We start from the raw sequence: 20,129 nt of genomic DNA on the forward strand, positions 1-20,129 counted from the left end.
TAAATTTCGTTAATTGATTTAACAGATTTCGATAGCGTAAAATGTTACAACTAATAAAATTGTGACATGTATTCTGTTGAAAATAAATTTACACTACAGGTCCACCAAATTTTGGGACTAATGGCCAAGGATAGGCCCATGAAAATATTAATTAAATAAACAAGCTCTATTTAATTAATAGAAGATATTCCAATTGAGACAATAGTGGAGTAAAGAAGCCATATTCAAAGTCTACAGGAGAATAGGAGCTCAATTCCAACTCAAGATCACAAGAATCCCAGCTTATCTCTACATGATAGCTATCCAGCTCTATCTCCCGCTATTGAATTATATTTGAAATCTGGACTTCTAAACCAACTCAAATAAGGAAAACTAGTGCAAATCTATTTCAACCCTCAACTCTATAAATAGGCCCTACACAATATACATAAACATATTCTCTCATCTATAGACTCTCTCTATTACATCAGAAATTACATATTAGAGCTCACAGATCTTGAAGGCCCCGAAAAAAGTACATTTAACATATTCTATTAAGAAAGTACCATAATTTATCTTGTTTTGCTTCAACTTTTTCTCAATTATAACAAAGATATTTGCCAAGTTTTTGTTCTCTCAGTACAATCTGTAAGCAGGTGGGATCCACATCCTTGTATCTTTTTCTATTTTTAATTCTGCTTTTTGCTTTAGAAAAAGAAAGTATAACGAGAGAACCATTATTGCAGGTGACAGGCGTCGTCTGCTCATCATCTCTATTGCGTGGTTTCCAATGACGGACGACTCCTCTGCAGTGCGCTACAACGGTCTTCAGGGAAAAGTAGCCATAGTAACCGGCGGTGCAAGTGGCATCGGCGAGGCCACGGCGCGCCTTTTTGCCCAACACGGCACACGCATGGTCGTGATCGCCGATATCCAAGACCAACTGGGTCAACAAGTAGCAACATCCATCGGCATAGACAAGTGCAACTACATCCACTGTGATGTTGCTGACGAACACCAAGTCAAATCCATGGTGGAATCAACCGTCCAGAAACACGGCCAGCTCGACATCATGTTCAGCAACGCTGGGATTCTAAGTCCCTCCGATCAAATTGTCCACGAGCTTGACTTTTCGCAGTTTGACCGGCTGTTTGCAATCAACGTGCGTGGCATGGCCTTGTGCGTGAAACACGCGGCGCGTGCGATGGTCGAAGGGCGCGTGAGGGGGAGCATCGTGTGCACGGGGAGCGTGGCCGCTAGCCACGGCGGGAAGATGCGAACCGATTACTGCATGTCGAAGCACGCAGTGCTGGGCCTGGTTCGATCGGCTAGCGTGCAGCTTGGGGTGCACGGGATTAGAGTGAACTGCGTGTCACCGAATGCCCTGGCGACGCCGTTGACGACCCACAAGCTAGGGAAGAGCGTGGAGGAGATTGAGAAGGTGTATGAGACATTCGCGAGGCTGAAAGGGTCTGTGCTGAACGTTAAGGATGTGGCGGATGCTGTGCTCTTCCTTGCTTGTAATGAGTTTGTGTCTGGACATGATCTGTTGGTGGATGGTAGCTTCGCGGGGTAGCACTTGATTGCAGCAAATTGTAAATTTTTCAAAAAAGTATTGAATACAATTCTACCCGTATAATAACACAAACAAGGATAGGCTACTTTCCGTCCAAATGAACCGAAGAGAAGCCCGGGCCAAAAAATAAATGAGTATAAGAAAGTGAAAATACTTATAATTGTTGAACATCATTGTTACATTTGAAATTGAAAAATGATCCGTATCAATATTTCTTTTATATCATCTTGTAAATTTAATAGGTTAACCATAAAATTTGGAATTTATCATTGACTTATGTAGAGCTCACATAAATCCACAAATCTTAAAGAATCAATTGTTTGAGTTTGAGTTTGCAATTTAAAAAATAGGTATTTAAAAACGTGATTTTTAAAAATGCACTTAAGCGTTTGGAAAAATTACACTTTAACCTTTAAAATCATAATTTAGTCTTTAAAATTGTGTTTTTTCACGTCCCAATTTTTTAAAAATGCAGTCTTAAAGAATCAATTGTTAACAATTTGGTTTAAATCACACTTTTTGTTTACAAAATCGCAATCTCAAACGTACCATTAATCACCACATGTACAACCGAGTGGTAAAAAAAGAAGTCTCTCTCATCTCCCGTCTTTTTGCCTTTTATTGAAAACTTTGTTAGGAATATGTAAAAAAGGTAAAGGTAAGTAGAGAACTTGTATTTGTAAAAAAATAATATTTTAATGGCATAAGAAAAAAATAAGGGAAGCTATTATATAATATATTTGGATAGGAAAGCAAAAATAATAATAATAAAAGAAACAAAATGTAAAATCAGTTCTTATGATTTACCCGATTTGCAATTACCTCCATGTGGTATTACAATGAACTTAAAAGTTTCTGAAGTATGCTAAAAATAAAATTTAGTCCCTACGACCAAATTCCGTCCACTGATTCCGATTGCGTAAAACGTTAGAACCAATAAAATTGTGATATGTATTCTATTAAGTAATTAGTAGATGAAATTTGACTGTAAGGAGTAAACTTTTTTTTTTTTTTTTTGGCAAACCTTAAGAATGTCTAAGTTCATTTTAATATCACATGAACCTAATTATAAATAAGGTAAATCGCGTAACTAATTTTTCCTTTTTCTCTTGAAAAAAAAAAGGTGTTTGAGTGATGGATTTGTGAGCATTCTATGTCTTTGGATATACACGTTGAGCAATAAATTGAAGGCATGAAGCCATGAACACAACTCAAACTCACTTTATCCAATTCTCCTACTAGAAATTTTCAAAGCGTCTTTAATGAGTAGTTTAATCGGCTTTAAATCACGCCTTATGAAGTAGAGGTCAATAATTCCAAAAAACAAAAGCAAAGTAGATGCTAGCTATCTTTTAGGTTAACCAATCCCCCTTCTCTTTAGGCCACGAAGAAATCACTTCCTTTAATTTTAGCAAGATAAACTTCAAAAGGGGACAAATATACTTCATTTGAATTACTACTATATTTTTATTATATTTCTAAACTTTAAAAATCAACATTATAGCCTTTAGGGTCAGAATCACCCTTTGGCTTAGGGGATCCCTAGTACCCAAAAATCTTAAAAAAGCCTCCAAATTTGTTATGAGATGAACCCTCAAAATTAATTTATGACTCCCACTTTTTCTTTTTTGTTTTACCCCTCACTTATTATAGTTCCGCTACTATCATGTCTATCCTTGCGTGTTAAATTAGACATTTTTTTGGTTTTGTTCAAACGGTTAATTTTACTAACTCTAAAGATTTTTTGAGAAGAAAAATATTTAACATGCTGTAGTAATAGTATGACCTCAATGTCGCTTCTTAAAATTTAAAGGCGTAGCGGTAATCATAAAATTTGAAGGCTTAGCGGTAATCATAACCTTTAAGTTTTCCCTTGTCAGTAGTTGAGGCATCAATTTACTCGACACTAATTCGTTTGCTGTATAAAGCTATTGCAATTCTCCCTAAATCCAATCAAGTTCCCTCCATCCAATTCTTCAGTACCTCAGCTAACCTGTTTGTAAAAATGTCGCAAAAACTGAAACTTTTGTTAGTTGTTACTCTGTTCCACAGCCATGTCGCCTATGCTTCTGACCCAGATCCAGTCCAAGACTTCTGCATAGCATTGAAAGACTCTGCAAGCGGAAACCCGTCATGCAAGAACCCATCAACTGTCACGGTGGAAGATTTCACTTTCAAGGGCATAAAATTTCCCGGAAACTACAACCGAACAGGCATTTCAATTATGCTGGTGAACTCAAATGTCTTTCCAGGTTTAAACACGCTTGGCATGTCATTTGTGCGAGCAGACTTGGCTGTTGGCGGCGTCAACGTGCCGCATTGCCATCCGCGAGCGACCGAGACTTTATTTGTGATGGAGGGAAGGATTTATGCGGGATTTGTCGATTCGAATAACAAGGTTTATGCAAAAGTGATGGAAAAAGGAGAGGTTATAGTTTTCCCAAGAGGTCTTGCACACTTCCAAATGAATGTTGGAAATACACCGGCGAGTTTTGTGGGGAGTTTCAACAGCCAAAACCCGGGATCGCAGAGAATCCCAGCTGCAATTTTTGGATCTGGAATCGAAGAAGCGCTTTTGGAGAAGGCTTTTGGATTGGATGCTAACGAGATCGCTAAGTTGAGGAAGAGATTTCAAATTCCCCTCTGATCGTGTCCCAAGTGTTTGATAAACACTTCAAAAGTGCACCGTGTTTTATAGGCTATTTAAGTTAGATTGCATAAAGTTATGCTTAAAAGTAATAAAGGCATCTATTGATGACTCATGAAAATAAAATTCCAATAAAACTTGGGTTGATCAAAAAAACCTCTGAGCTGCATAAAATGGTTTTTCATTTATTTTTTTTAGATTTTGAATTTCTCATTCTTGGTGATGGTTCAGTGGTGATGGTTCAGTGTCCACCAGTTATCATTAGTGGTGGTTAAGTGGTGTCAAGAAAATCTCCAAAGTAATTAGGCATGTATTAAGGTGAGACTTCAATTCTCAAAATGAGAATCCTTAATCTTATTAGTATTAGTCTCCATGAGTCTTACTGATTATTTGATAGGGCTGAGTCATGCTATATCTCAGTCGGACTTGAGAGAGACTCTTCCTGTGTAGCTCCCAGCAGGCAAATACTATTATAATCACACCCAATTAAAATTGTTACAATTAATCTATCGCATCTGCACATGAACTCGTGTGAATGGCCTTGTCCTTATGAACCAAACCATAATAATGCTAAAATTTGTCCATTTGTAGCAGTTGGGAGTTTTTTTTTTTGGATTTAGAGCACTCACAACAGTTTTGTAAAAATCTTGAAAAACATAATATATTTAGTTTAGGCATGAAATTAAGATATGATTCAGTTCAGTAATTTGCAATTAGTTCCATGCGGTATTAAAAAGAATTGAGTGGTCTCTGAGGTATACTAAAAATACAATTTAGTCCATACAACTAAATTCCGTTAATTGATTTAACAGATTTTGATAGCGTGAAACGTTACAACTAATAAAATTGTAACATGTATTCGGTTGGGAATAAATTTACACCACGTGCTCACCAAATTTTGGGCCCAATGGCTAAGGATAGGCCCATGAAAATATTAATTAAATAAGCAAGCTCTATTTAATTAATAGAAGATATTCCAATTGGTACAATATTAGAGTAAAAAAACCCTATTCAAAGTCTACAGGAGAATATGAGCTCAATTCCAACTCAAGCTCTCAAGAATCCCAACTTATCTTTACACGATAATTATTTAAAATTATCTATAGAGGATAGCTATTTAGCTCTATCTCCACATGATAGTTATTGAATTATATTTGGAATCTGGACTCTCAAATCAACTCAAATAAAAAGAACTAGTTCAAATCTATTTCAACCTTCAAGTCTATAAATAGGCCCTTACACAAAATAAGAAACATATTCTCTCAACTATAGACTCTCTCTACTACATTAGAAATTACAAATTAAACGAAATATGTTAAATAAGTAGACATAATTTATCAATAAGGAGCAAAAAGATTTTGCACACAGTTTTGTCACTACTTTTTCTCAATTATAACGCCAAGTCTTTGCTCTCTCAGTACCATCTGTCAGCAGGTGGGATCCACATCCAAGAATCTTTTTCTTTTTTTAATTCTGCTATTTGCTTTAGAAAAAGAAGGAAAAACGAGAGAAACATTATTGCAGGTGACAGGCGTCGTCTGCTCATCATCTCTATTGTGTGGTTTCCATTTTCCAATGACGGACTCCGCCTCTGCAGTGCGCTACAACGGTCTTCAGGGAAAAGTAGCCATAGTAACCGGCGGTGCAAGCGGCATCGGCGAGGCCACGGCGCGCCTTTTTGCCCAACACGGCACACGCATGGTCGTGATCGCCGATATCCAAGACCAACTGGGTCAACAAGTAGCAACATCCATCGGCATAGACAAGTGCAACTACATCCACTGTGATGTTGCTGACGAACACCAAGTCAAATCCATGGTGGAATCAACCGTCCAGAAACACGGCCAGCTCGACATCATGTTCAGCAACGCTGGGATTCTAAGTCCCTCCGATCAGATCGTCCACGAGCTTGACTTTTCGCAGTTTGACCGGCTGTTTGCAATCAACGTGCGTGGCATGGCCCTGTGCGTGAAACACGCGGCGCGTGCGATGGTCGAAGGGCGCGTGAGGGGGAGCATCGTGTGCACGGGGAGTGTGGCCGCTAGCCACGGCGGGAAGAAGCGAACCGATTACTGCATGTCGAAGCACGCAGTGCTAGGCCTGGTTCGATCGGCGAGCGTGCAGCTTGGGGAGCACGGGATTAGAGTGAACTGCGTGTCACCGAATGCGCTGGCGACGCCGTTGACGATCCACGCCCTAGGGAAGAGCGTGGAGGAGATTGAGAAGGCGTATGAGACATACGCGAGGCTGAAAGGGTCTGTGCTGAACGTTAAGGATGTGGCGGATGCTGTGCTCTTCCTTGCTTGTAATGAGTTTGTGTCTGGACATGATCTGTTGGTGGATGGTAGCTTCGCGGGGTAGTACTTGATTGCAGCAAATTGTAAATTTTTCAAAAAAGTACTGAATACAATTCTACCCTTATAATAACACGTATACTTGTTGAACTCCATTGAAAAATGATTGGTATCAATAATTTGTTCATATATATATATATATATATTTTTTATATTATCTTGTAAATTTAATAGGTTAATCATAAAATTTGTGGGATTTATCATTAATTTATGTGGAGCTCACATAAGTCCACAAATCTTAAAAAATCAATTGTTTGAGTTTGAGTTTGCAATTTAAAAATAACGATTTAAAAGCGTGATTTTAAAAACGCACTCAATGGTAGTTTAACCTTTAAAATTATAATTTAGTCTTTAAAATTGTGTTTTTTCACGTCGCAATTTTTTAAAAACGTAATCTTAAAGAATCAATTGTTTACGATTTGGTTTAAATCACGCTTTTTGTTTTACAAAATTCCAATCTCAAATGTGTTGGGGTGTTTGGCAAAGGTGTTGGGCCAGCCTAGATACTGTAGATTTTTGATATATGTGTATTTAATAAAATAACTCTTAGTAGAATTACCATATTAGCCTTCACTTTTTTTCTTTTTGTTTTCCAACCCTCTCGATTACCCTCCATCTCCCTCACTTTCTTTCCTCTCCCTGTCTTCTCACAGCCGTGAATTTCACATTCTCACTCTCTGCTCTCACAGCCTCTCGCCCTCTCCACACTCTCTCCGCTTGCTCTGTTCTATTTTTTTGTTCACCGCCTACTCTGTTTCTTGGGTATTTGAAAGAAGGTTTCCAAGCTCACAGCTATGAATTTCACATTCTTTCACTGCCATGTCTTCAAAGGCCAGGACTACGAGGCACCTTTTCTTTTCCATTCTTTGTCTTTTCATTGAAATTTTTCTGTGTGTTGATTGTTGTGGCCGTGGGTTAGTTTTTCTGAGGTTTTGCAGAGGAGTTGTGATTCTTTGAATGATATTTTTGTGTTGTTGTTCTGCGATTATGGGTAATTCCATTTTTGTGCCTGGGATCTTTGGGTTTTTCTTGATTTTTGTTTCTCGATAAGTTTTACCTGGGCCAACATTTTCTTCTTTTTTGTACTCCCCGATTAGTTTGATGGACATGAAGCTAGCGCAGGGGGGACGCCCAAAATATAAAACCCTAACTATTTGCCTAGAGAATCAGTGAAAAATGAATGAAACTACTTTAAAATCCTACACACAGCAGAAATAACCGTAAAATCAGCTATAAAGGATCCAAAATCCCAATTTCCAAACATTTCCCTTCCTCTATTTTCTAGACAACCAAACAGGGAAAAAAACACAAAAAGTATCCAGAGAAAAATAAGGGCAATATGGTCAAAGAAGCTGAAATATTGATGTTAAAAGTTCAAAATTGGATGGTCAACTAGTCAAAAGGTGAACAGGGTCTAGGACAACCCTGTTGCCAAACGAAGCCTAACACAATATTTTACCACAGCCGAGTGGTAAAAAAAGAAGAAGTTCTCTTTGTCTTTATTTTAACACAATATTTTCCTCATCTCTCTCATCTCTTGTCTTTTTGCCTTATATTGAAAACTTTGAGTATTATCAGCAGACTCCCTTATAGAGAATTTGTTCCCTAAGTTTAGAGAGTATGTCTAAAAAATTACAAAAACATCCCACAACAGACTCTCTAAATGAACTCTAAACATTAAGATTGCTACAGTGGAACCCAATGTTTTGGGTTCTACTATTGCAATCCTTATGATTATTAAAAAAAAAAAAAATGATTCTCTCTCTTTTCATGTCTCACAATTGTCTCTCATCTCTCTCCTCTCATATATATAATATAATTAAAAAAATAAATATTTTAATGACATATGAAATGATTAAGAAAATCTATTGGGGTGTATTTTGACATGAGGAAGTAAAAAATAGTTTGAATCCTTAAATGTAGGGGAAAGTCCACATAACCCCCTCAAACTACCACTCAATTGACAATGTCCCCCCCAAACTTTCAATTGTGACAATGTCCCCCCCAAACTACCAAAAATTGTCAATATTCCCCCCATTGACGAAATTACCCTCAGTAAAATTAAAAAAAAAAAAAAAAAAACTAAAACTTCTAGGAAAAACCTAAAACTAACAAAAAAAAAAAAAAAAAAATCCAAACGTTGGCCAATTTTTTTATAAAAATTGAAAATTTTAGTTTTTATTTTTTATTTTTTATTTTTTTATTTTATTTTAGTTTTATAATTTTATTTAAATAAAAATTTTCATTTAAAAAAAAATAAAATTTTCGTTTAATAAAATGAAATTTTTTGTTTTTTAAAACTAAATAAAAAATAGGTTTTTTTTTAAAAAATAAAAATTTCCGTTTAAAAAAAAAATTAAATTTTTTTTTTTAAAAAAAACTGTTTTTTTTTTTTAAATATTATTTTTAAATTAAAATTTTTCCTTTTTAAAAAAAATCAATTTTTTTTTGAATTTATAGGGGTATTTTTGTTTTATTGAGAAATCTATAGGGGCATTTTTGTCTTATTGCTAGTCTTGGGGGGGACATTGACAATGTTTTGGTAGTTTGGAGGGGACATTGTCACAATCGAAAGTTTGGGGGGGACATTGTCAATTGGATGGTAATTTGAGGGGAGTATGTGGACTTTACCCAAAAAATAAATATTTTAATGACATATGAAATGATTAAGAAAATCTATTGGGGTGTATTTTGACATGAGGAAGTAAAAAATAGTTTGAATCCTTAAATGTAGGGAAAATGACAAGGAAGCTACTGCGAATGGTGTTAGGAATATGTAAAAAAGGTAAAGGTAGGTAGAGAATTTGTATTTTCTAAATAAATAATATTTTAATGAAATTAGAAAAAATAAGGAAAGCTATTGTATAATATATTTGAATAGGAAAGCAATAATAATAATAATAAAAAGAAACAACATGTAAAATCAGTTTTTATGATTTACTTGATTTGCAATTACCTCCGTGTGGTATCACAATGAACTTGAAAGTTCCTGAGGTATGTTAAAAATACAATTTAGTTCTTACGACCAAATTCCGTCCACTGATTTTGATAACGCAAAATGTTAGAACCAATAAAATTGTGACATGCGTTCTATTAAGTAATTGTCACACTAATCAGTTTTTATGATTTACTTGATTTGCAATTACCTCCGTGTGGTATCACAATGAACTTGAAAGTTCCTGAGGTATGTTAAAAATACAATTTAGTTCTTACGACCAAATTCCGTCCACTGATTTTGATAACGCAAAATGTTAGAACCAATAAAATTGTGACATGCGTTCTATTAAGTAATTGTCACACTAACAAAAACTGTTAAATTAGTAGACGAAATTTACTGTAGGAGTAATTTTTTTTTTTTTTTTTGGGAAACCTGAAGAATCTCTAAGTTCATTTTAATATCACATGAACCTAATTGTAAATAAGGTAAATCACATAACTAATTTTTTCCTTTTTCTCTTGAAAAAAAAAAGAAGAAGGTGTTTGAGTGATGGATTTGTGAGCATTCTATGTCTTTGGATATACACGCTGAGCAATAAATTGAAGGCATGAAGCCATGAACACAACTCAAACTCACTTTATCCAATTCTCCTACTAGAAATTTTCAAAGCGTCTTTAATGGGTAGTTTAATAGCTTTAAATCACACTTTATGAAGTGGAGGTTAATAGTTCCAAAAAACAAAAGCAAAGTAGATGCTATCTTTTAGGTTAATCAATCCTCTCTCTTTAGGCCACGAAGAAATCACTTCCTTTAATTATAGCAAGATAAACTTAAAAAGGGGACAAATATAATTCATTTGAATTACTACTATATTTTTATTATATTTCTAAACTTTAAAAATTAACATTATAGCCTTTAGGGTCAGAATCACCCTTTGGGTTAGGGGATCCCTAGTACCCCAAAATCTTAAAAAAGCCTCCAAATTTGTTATGAGATGAACCCTCAAAATTAATTTATCACTCCCACTTTTTCCTTTTTGTTTTACCCCACTTATTATAGTTCTGCTACTATCAAGTCTATCCTTGCGTGTTAAATTAGACATTTTTTAGTTTTGTTCAAACGGTTAATTCTAGTAACTCTAAAGATATTTTGAGAAGAAAAATATTTAATATGCTTGAAGAGCAATGCTAGGTACCATCTTTTTATCCTTATAAAATCATCATAAAGCTGATGTGGCTTTTAAAATTACCATTAAATTTTATATAAATTATACTTGAATTTTGATTCAATAGTGATTTTGAAAGGTATATCAACTTTAGGAGAATTTTAGGAGAATAAAAAGATAGTACCTAGCATTACTTTGCGGTGATAGTATGACCTCAATGTCGCTTCTTAAAATTTGAAGGCGTAGCGGTAGTCATAAAATTTGAAGGCGTAGCGGTAATCATAACCTTTTAAGTTTTCCTTTGTCAGTTGTTGAGGCATCAATTTACTCGACACTAATTCGTTTGCTGTATAAAGCTATTGCAATTCTCCCTAAATCCACTCAAGTTCCCTGCATCCAATTCTTCAGTACCTCGATCATCTCACCTGTTTGTAAAAATGTCGCAGAAACTGAAACTTTTGTTAGTTGTTACTCTGTTCCACAGCCATGTCGCCTATGCTTCTGACCCAGATCCAGTCCAAGACTTCTGCATAGCCTTGAAAGACTCTGCAAGCGGAAACCCGTCATGCAAGAACCCATCAACTGTCACGGTGGAAGATTTCACTTTCAAGGGCATAAAATTTCCCGGAAACTACAACCGAACAGGCATTTCAATTATGCTGGTGAACTCAAATGTCTTTCCAGGTTTAAACACGCTTGGCATGTCATTTGTGCGAGCAGACTTGGCTGTTGGCGGCGTCAACGTGCCGCATTGCCATCCGAGAGCGACCGAGACTTTATTTGTGATGGAGGGAAGGATTTATGCGGGATTTGTCGATACGAATAACAAGGTTTATGCAAAAGTGATGGAGAAAGGAGAGGTTATAGTTTTCCCAAGAGGTCTTGCACACTTCCAAATGAATGTTGGAAATACACCGGCGAGTTTTGTGGGGAGTTTCAACAGCCAAAACCCGGGATCGCAGAGAATCCCAGCTGCAATTTTTGGATCTGGAATCGAAGAAGCGCTTTTGGAGAAGGCTTTTGGATTGGATGCTAACGAGATCGCTAAGTTGAGGAAGAGATTTCAAATTCCCCTCTGATCGTGTCCCAAGTGTTTGATAAACACTTCAAAAGTGCACCGTGTTTTATAGGCTATTTAAGTTAGATTGCATAAAGTTATGCTTAAAAGTAATAAAGGCATCTATTGATGACTCATGAAAATAAAATTCCAATAAAACTTGGGTTGATCAAAAAAACCTCTGAGCTGCATAAAATGGTTTTTCATTTATTTATTTTTTTAGATTTTGAATTTCTCATTCTTGCACATGTCTTTTTTCATAGTGCATTTTCCGTCACCCATATTCAGAGGTCGCCAGAATTCACCATTGAATGCTGCCAGCTACCGGATTTCGTCAGAATATGCTGCTAGAGTTTGCCAGAAGCCTACCGGGCCCGAAATTCGCTAGTTGTTGCCCATCATTGTTGATTTTCTATACGAGTCAAATGCCCTAAACCTTTTTTAATTAAAATTAATTTTTTGAAAACTAATTTAGATGAAACTACTTTCCAACTAGAAAAAACATTTTACGTTGAAACAAACTCGTTTGTCTAAGTCAACAATACTTAATTTCAAAATGATTCCCCAGGCTCCCCTCCCCCTCATCAATTTTGGTTTCACCTCAGAATTCAACGCATGTATATGGAATTAGGATTTTCTCCAGTTCATTTATCCAATTAGTTATATTGAAGGGATATTTTTGTCCTCTTAAAAAGTGAAAAGACAAAAATATTATTCTAATATAACTAACGGGATACGCTTTAGCAGGGACGGAATCAGAAGTTTGAGAGAGGGGGAACGAAAATAAAAAAATAAAAAAAAATTAAGGAGAAGGAAACTAATTTTTAAGGGTCTACATCCTAAGAAAATTTTTTTAGATAGATGTTTAAATTTTTGGGGGACTTAAACCCTCAATCTTGTGCTAGGTTTGCCCGGGAAAGAAATTTGGTTCATACGGAATAGGAGAGAGAAGAAATAGAAGGTTTTTTATTTTATTTTTTGTTTTTAAGTATAAAACTTGTACGGTATAAAAAATAAGCTTTTCCTCTTTGACTAGCCATAGCCTTTAAGTTACACATTTCTTACAAGACGTGCAGCTTGTGCAGTGTGAAAAATGTGCAGTTACTTTTCATATTTGAGTTTTCAATATATTTTTATTTTCGAAAACTTTACGTTGAACTACTAAACTTTTACTTATTTTGACAAATTTTTTTAAACTTTTTAAACTTTTAAAACTCTTATTTTAGACCTTTGAATTTTGATTTGCTCTCACTTAGGACCCCTCTGTTAGTTTTCAACATTAAACTCAAACGATTTATATTTTTATACCCATTATACCCTCACCTAGTCCACTTGAAATTTCAAAAACACCCAAAACTACAGCACCCACCCCCAACTCAAAACGACACCATTTTGGGCATCTATTCTTTTTTTTTTTTTTTTTTTTTTAAAAAGGCAAAATATATATATAAAAAAAAATCAGGGTGGTTGGAGCCAACCCCATGGCCTGTCTAGGGGTGGTTCAACAACCCCCATGGCCAAGCCACTCCTAAAAGGCCAAAAAAGGAAAGAAGAATAAGAAAAAAAAATAACGAACGGAATGGGTTTTGGGCTTTTGGGGGTGGCCGGACCACCTCCAAGGGCCTGGGATGGTTTTGGCCACCCCCATACCGGCCGTAGGGGGTGGCCGAAGCCACCCCCATGCCCTTGGGGGTGGTTTGGCCACCCCCAAAAGCCCAAAAGCCCATTCCGTATTTTGTTTTTGTTTTGGCCTTTTGGGGGTGGCCGGACCACCCCCTTGGCCATGGGGGTGGCTCCAGCCACCCCTTGGCCAAAAGTGCGGTGGTCGGACCACAACATTTTTGGCCAAGAGGGTGGTTGGAGCCACCCAGATTTTTATTTTATTTTATTTTAAAAAAAAACAATTAATTTTTTTTTTTAAAAAAATATTTTGCCATTTTTTTTAAAGATAATTTTAATGCCAAAAATGGTGTCGTTTTGGGCTGGAGTGCTGTAGTTTTGAGGCCCAAAATAGTGTAATTTTTGGGTGAGGGTATAATGGGCATAAAAATTCATTCCGTTGCAGTTGACGTTGAAAACTAACAGAGGCGTCCAAAGTAATAGAAATTGAAAGTTTAGGGTCCAAAGTGAGAGTTTTGAAAGTTCAGAGAGGATTTGTCAAAATGGGTAAAAATTCAGGGGGTCAAAGTGAAGTTACTCCCTTTTTTTTTTTTTTTTTTTACTTTTTTTGTACATGTAAATGCAACATTCATTTCCTTTGAGGGGGCGAAAAAGTAATTTAGAGAGACAAAAAGTGAACTATGAGGGGGTAATAAAGGACTTAATAATATTTTTGAAAGAGTTTTAAAAAATTTTGGGAGAACACTCGTCCTGCCAACCTTATACGTGAGTCCGTCCCTGCTCTCTCGTTCATTTGAATTGGAGAGGATCTTCATGTATATGTCTATGACACTAAAAACATAATTATAACTTATACATGGTCTCCAGAACATCGATGATCAGAAATTTTTGTCCCTGGTTGGAAAGAAAATAAAGGAAAAGCTACAGTACTAACTAATCACACCTTGAGACACTATGATTTTAGAGTGAGTCATGGCTCTCAAAAAGCTATGCTCAAAATCATTTCTCCTGCGGTAGTTGTAAATTGTAAAGGACCATTTGGAACATGCGCATGCAGGTTCTAAGCCATAATGACTGGCCATCATTCTCGTATGCACTATGATTGGTGAAGCAAAACCTATCTAAGATGTATGGAACTGGGGATATGGTAATTTGTTATTTAAATCGCTAGTAATTTAGACCATAAAAGTGAGAGAATCTTTATAAGATTTATTTATCTAAATAAGTGAGCGGACAACCCAAAATTTGTTTGGGCAAATAGGCTCCATATTGATTCTTACGTCCCTGTCTGACTCTCTTTTGGGGATTTGGTTAGGGTTGAAGGGTTTCGAGACGGTCAAGTCTCTATGTGCTTATTTTGTTTTGGTGCTTAAACTGCTTTTAGTTGTCTTCATTGAGAGCACCGGGTCATTTTATAACCAATTTTCTACTTCTTACTTGTATTTCTCGCATTATAATTATTATTTTTTGGTTTGTTGTCGGAGAGTCCACCCTATTTTTAGTATTCTAATTTTTGTAACCTTTTCGTTATTTGCTATAGAAGAAAACAAAAATAAAAAATCATATGAATTGCTAGCAATCAAGGAGCAAAATTGCTGAGAATCCTTTTATATATATAGCAACCATTGAAAAAGTAATCACAAACAACATGACTAATTCTATATATATATATATATATATATATATATATATATTCCCCTATTACTACTTTTTGTGTCCTGTTAGCCTGTTAGGTATCCTATGCTTCAAAATATCCTCCTTCAGTCCTCAATTACCTTTAAGAAAAACATTTCATACTGTCTTCTTTTTTCTTTCTTACCTCCTTCTTTTTTCCTTTTTATTTATTTTTTATTTTTTATTTTTTTTACATAGAAGTGCATAAAAGTTGGCAATAAGCAAGGACGAAACTACATAGAGCAAAGAGGCCCTCCTAAGTTTTCAATTTTTCTTTTATTTAACTTAAATATATATGAAAATTTAGGCTGAATTAAGTTTGATTCTTATCAAAATGAAGTTTAACCCCATATTCTTACTTTTAACCCTTCAAATAAAAGATCCTGGTTCCATCTCCGGCAATAAGGTTCCAACCTTTAGTTGAGGTCACATGTAGGGTGTGTATACATATTTAGAGTCTGTTTGGGTGTGTGTTTGAGAGACTTAAAAGTGCGTTTAATACTCAAAAAGTTTGTTTAAAGAAAAAAGTACTTGTTTGGTAAAAAAATTGAAAGCGCTTTTAAATGTCTAAAAAACACAAAAATGAGCAAAACACACTTATGGGAAAAACTTAAAAATGAAGCTTTTGCAAAAATTTTTTTTTTTCTTTACTTAAAAATTATATTTCTCAAACATAATCCCAAACGCTCTTATAGATTGGCTATAGATTAACTTATGGTATTTTAATATGGGAGTTAGAGTCACATTAATGGAGACAAATATAGCATTATCCATCTCACAACACCATCACACAACATCACATAGAGTAGAATGATTAAAACTTGACCTAATTTCTCACACAAAAGTATATCATTCTTTGAGCAAGGCACTCAGCATCTCATTCCAGAGATCAGGGACCCCAGGCAGGCACCAATGGCTGCAGTCAGAGGAAAAGTCCTTTGGATGCTGCTTCTCTTTTTGGTCCATTGCCCTTCTGTACACAGAAGGATGCCCATCTCTTCGAAGAGCAGTCATGGTGGTAATATCTTGCAGATACACTGGAAATCTCATCCTTCTCAACACCCCTTGCAACACAAGCAATTGTTCTGGAACATGTTGGTGGCTAAAGAAAGCCAGAGGCTGGTGTTGGTTATAGCATTTCCATCCATTTTCTCTGCCAAAAAAATAATAATAATAAAAAAATTAATTAATATCTAATTTAAAGGATATAATTCTAGAAAAAAGATAAAAAAAAAAAAAAAAAGATTAGAAATTGTACCTGTTATGTCGAGGTGACATGCTGCGGAAAATGACTTGGGTTTTGCGAGGGTCTACATTTAAATCAACCCATTTAGCCCATGTTGTGAGTCCTTTCTCGTATGCAACCATTGGATTCATGCTTTTATATACACTATTTCCCTCCATTAGATAGTCCCACCTAAAATTATTTACAGCCCTGAGTTAGAATTAATCATGAATTCTTATGGCTACAAAAATTAAATAATAAATGAATATATATATAAAATTAAAAATTATGAAGTGCTAGACAATTACTATTGCAAAGATGAAATACAGTTGAATTTAATCAATATTCAGAAGGCCTCTCATAAAAGGAGCTAAGCCACATTCTTAATAATTTATATGATTAATTAATGAGGCTCAGAAAAACAAAAGGAAAGAAAAAGAAAAATTAATTTTGTTAAACATATTCGCCTATCCATTTAGGAACCATATAGTCGACAAAAGTATTAAACTTTTTATATATGCTACAAAGTGAAATATAGAAAATGCAAAAAATATTTTCTTTCAATATTTCCTCTTGATTGAGATTCACAGCAATTAGCTAGCGAAATTGTTAGGTAATTGAGAGAGTTCATACAGGATCTAGTTGCCCTAGTGATCGGACAACCTAAAATTTGGGCAACTATTGTGAGAGACTCACGTAAAACTTAGCTGCTCAAATAAATTTAGAACTGTCTGGCCACGTATCCGAACAACTGATTAGTTCCACATGAGGCTGTCAGCAATTTAGACAACTAATTACTGTGAATCTTAATTCATTTCAACTTGTAGCCTACTAAACAAATTTTGGATTGCCGGACCGGAAAAGAATTAAATGAAGAGATAGAGAAAAGGAAAGAATATAATTAATGCAAAAAAAAGACTTACGAACTCCATTGATCAGAATGAGTCCACCAGTGGGCAGAATCAAACACAAGGATGTCAACGCCTCTCCAATACTTTGCATTCTCTTCGATCTGATCCAAATGCAGGATTCTCTTGTTGTCATCTCCTTTCTTCAACTCCACAAGAAGTGGTGCCCAAGAAAACTCTATTGATGTCCCGAAATCCTGCATGTACATGCACAATTAACTATTTAAATTAATTAATTTGAGGCTTCTACTAAAAAAAATTAAGTAAAATATATTTTAATTAATTAAATTACCATAGCATGGAAGGCCATGGAAACACCATTATAGGTCACCCTCTTTCGAGCTGTTGGAATAACTCCTTGCACTAAGCAGACAAGAGACTCCCATTGATTCCTCATTATAGAATCGCCTACAAGCATTATTCTTTTCCTTCTCATCCTTCCAAGAAAACCCAACGCATCAAACCTGTACAACGGAGGCAGAAGCACGATAATTATCACTTATCTCAAAAGTTTTGAGTTTATAAGAAATTGCTAATTTAATCATTCAATCAATTTTAATTAATATTCTAACACTTTTCACCTAACGTGTGAACTCAAACTCTTCATTAATAAGTGATGCCCAACTCGTGGAATATTTAATTAAAATGAGACGTGAATAACGGAAACAAAGCTAGAACTCAAGACTTTTGTTCCAATACAATGTTAAACCAGCAATTGTCTTAAAAGCTTAAGAATATAGATAATAGTTCATTTAATAATTTAATTAATTTTCTAACAAAACATAACTATCCTTTGAAAAAAGAAAAAAAAGAAAAAAGAAATCTTGATAAATTTCATTAAAACATCAAGTACAAATATCTTGATTAACAAGTACAATATTGTTAATAAAAATAGGAAAATCCTCGGTCCAAACTTGTTCTAAAGACTGATGAATAGCCGCCTTTGCTAATCTGTACCGGCCAACGTCCTAGCTACTTAATTAGACAAAAAAAAAATAAAAAAAATTGTAAGTTTCAACTAAGCAACATTAATTCCAAAAGAAATTGCAAATTGTAGTGGAAAAAGTATAGAGAAAATGCATGCCATGGAGAAGAAACACGATATTATTTTGCATTTACCTTGGAATAGAACAACCTTGAGGCTTCCACTTCCACTTCTCGTAATCAGAATCGGGCCGTCCATTTTTCTGGCAAGTTACGGCTGTGCTAAGATATGGGCAGTTTGAGTCGTAGAGAGGATAAGTTTGATCATAAACCCATTTGCCAACGGAAAAGTCACATCTTGTTCGTGAATCATGGCGGCTTTCCACCACGATCACTTCGTCATCTTCCTCATTCAGCCATGGCTCGGACGATGATCCGCCATGCAAGAAGCATAGTAAGATGGTGAGGAAGAAGATAAAAGAGGCAGCCATTAAAGCCGGCAGTGGGAGAAGCTTCAAAGCTTCAAGTGAGGAAATTAAAGGCATTATATGTTGACTAGAAGGGCTCAATTAAGGCATGACTTACGGTGGGAGTGGGCCATATGTCATGTTCTTTACTCATTGCCATTGTTTCTACTCATTGATGTCTATGATTTCTTTTCATCATTGGAACGAAAAATATATGGTTATAAAAATTACATGCCAACATTTTTTCAGTAACTTTAGTGTTGATGTTTGACAATATTGGTGTAAAATCTATATATTAATATTACTTTGCAGAGTGCTATACGACTACTATACAACTGAATGACGTGCTAGTAAAGGCTTTGTAAAAAGAAACCGCCACGCCATTTGGTTGTATAATAGGAGTATAAAGACTTTGCTAAATAATATTTCTCAATTTATTATTATCATTTTGATGAATTTTTTGTGTTGAAAGAATATGGTTTTTGAACTTTTTAGAGTAAAACCAATATACAAATAGTTGGAAAATATTTGAAGTACTATAACTTTTACTGTAAAATTTTATACAAACGGACATGTAATTGGTAAAATAATTACGAGTATATAATTGACCAATTAGCCACAATAATTATTTCACTAATTATGAATTGTTATATTAATTTGTAAAGAATTTTATAATAAAAGTTGTAATACGTCGGAGGTAGAAATCTTCTAAAGTCTAGAACATGAATTTTTATTAGTACATGTGGTTTGATCAAAATTCATAAATGAGCTTGATTTCCCACTTCTTTATATTATTCATGGTGAGGTTTGTCAATTAATGTGATGATTCAAAGTAATTAGGTACAACCACCAGTGTCTGTGGTTTAGTAGTCTCAAGAAAATTTTCGTGAGAATGGGTATGTGTTAGGGTGTAGGTTCGACTCTCCACAATGGAGAATCACTCACACAAGCAGTTCTTGCTGTTTATGCCCATTCAAAGTAGTTTTAGCGGGCAAATACTACTATGATCACACCCAAATAGATTAGCTACAGTTGGTTGCCCCTCTGTGTTCTTTTTAATTAGAAAAAAAAAGTAATTAGATACATCATTCATCATTACAATATTGTTGTGTTTTTCTTTAGCATGTTCAGTAAATTCAGCCAACAAACCAACTCATGTTGATTTTTTGACAATATTAATTAGTGTAAAGTATATTAGAGTAACCTTATTTAATAAACTACTATACGACGTACTTCTATATATCTGAGATGATTTTACAGTGAACAATTAGTTTTTGAATCAATAAGGGTTTTGTAAAAAGAAAAATCAAAAGCAGATTTTCACTGTCACATCATCTTGGTTGTATGATAGTCATATAATAGTCTCCTAAATTGAGATAATATAATCATGTGATATATTATCCTTTCGACGAAGAGTAATTCTATATGATTCTCATACAATTGGGATAACGTAACAGTAAAAATTAGTATTAATTATATTTTATTTTTTACATGATGATTCAATGGCTAATTTTCATTACCACTTCATTAAATTGAATGACAGTCGTATAATAGTCTACTAAATAGCATTACTCTTTAATAAATTGTTTGCTTTG

The 20,129-nt window shown here is 34.9% G+C and overlaps 2 protein-coding genes and 3 pseudogenes across 3 annotated transcripts; 4 read left to right on the plus strand and 1 right to left on the minus strand.

The window, feature by feature from the left end:
- Positions 1–254: 254 nt before the first annotated feature.
- LOC132167309 ((+)-cis,trans-nepetalactol synthase NEPS1 pseudogene) lies at positions 255–1,668 on the plus strand (annotated as a pseudogene). Its single transcript, XR_015911452.1, has 2 exons — positions 255–635; positions 726–1,668. The product of XR_015911452.1 is annotated as a (+)-cis,trans-nepetalactol synthase NEPS1 pseudogene (transcript).
- A 1,892-nt stretch (positions 1,669–3,560) lies between these two features.
- LOC132167712 (germin-like protein subfamily 3 member 2 pseudogene) lies at positions 3,561–4,202 on the plus strand (annotated as a pseudogene).
- A 1,269-nt stretch (positions 4,203–5,471) lies between these two features.
- On the plus strand, positions 5,472–6,624 carry LOC132167206 ((+)-cis,trans-nepetalactol synthase NEPS1). The gene has a single exon (XM_059578115.2). It carries the CDS (start codon positions 5,778–5,780, stop codon positions 6,561–6,563), a length of 786 nt encoding a protein of 261 aa, XP_059434098.2. The 5' UTR covers positions 5,472–5,777; the 3' UTR covers positions 6,564–6,624.
- Positions 6,625–11,096: 4,472 nt separating this feature from the next.
- LOC132167893 (germin-like protein subfamily 3 member 2 pseudogene) lies at positions 11,097–11,738 on the plus strand (annotated as a pseudogene).
- Positions 11,739–15,700: 3,962 nt separating this feature from the next.
- TBL36 (TRICHOME BIREFRINGENCE-LIKE 36) lies at positions 15,701–18,603 on the minus strand. Its single transcript, XM_059575358.2, has 5 exons — positions 18,263–18,603; positions 17,436–17,607; positions 17,159–17,340; positions 16,269–16,427; positions 15,701–16,163 (listed from the first exon to the last, which is right to left on the minus strand). Exons 1-5 carry the CDS (start codon positions 18,556–18,558, stop codon positions 15,860–15,862), a joined length of 1,113 nt encoding a protein of 370 aa, XP_059431341.2. The 5' UTR covers positions 18,559–18,603; the 3' UTR covers positions 15,701–15,859.
- Between the last annotated feature and the right edge of the window lie 1,526 nt (positions 18,604–20,129).

This window comes from Corylus avellana, chromosome 2, assembly GCF_965113065.1.
Source record: "Corylus avellana chromosome 2, dhCorAvel1.hap1.2, whole genome shotgun sequence".
NCBI classification, from domain to species: Eukaryota; Viridiplantae; Streptophyta; class Magnoliopsida; order Fagales; family Betulaceae; genus Corylus; species Corylus avellana.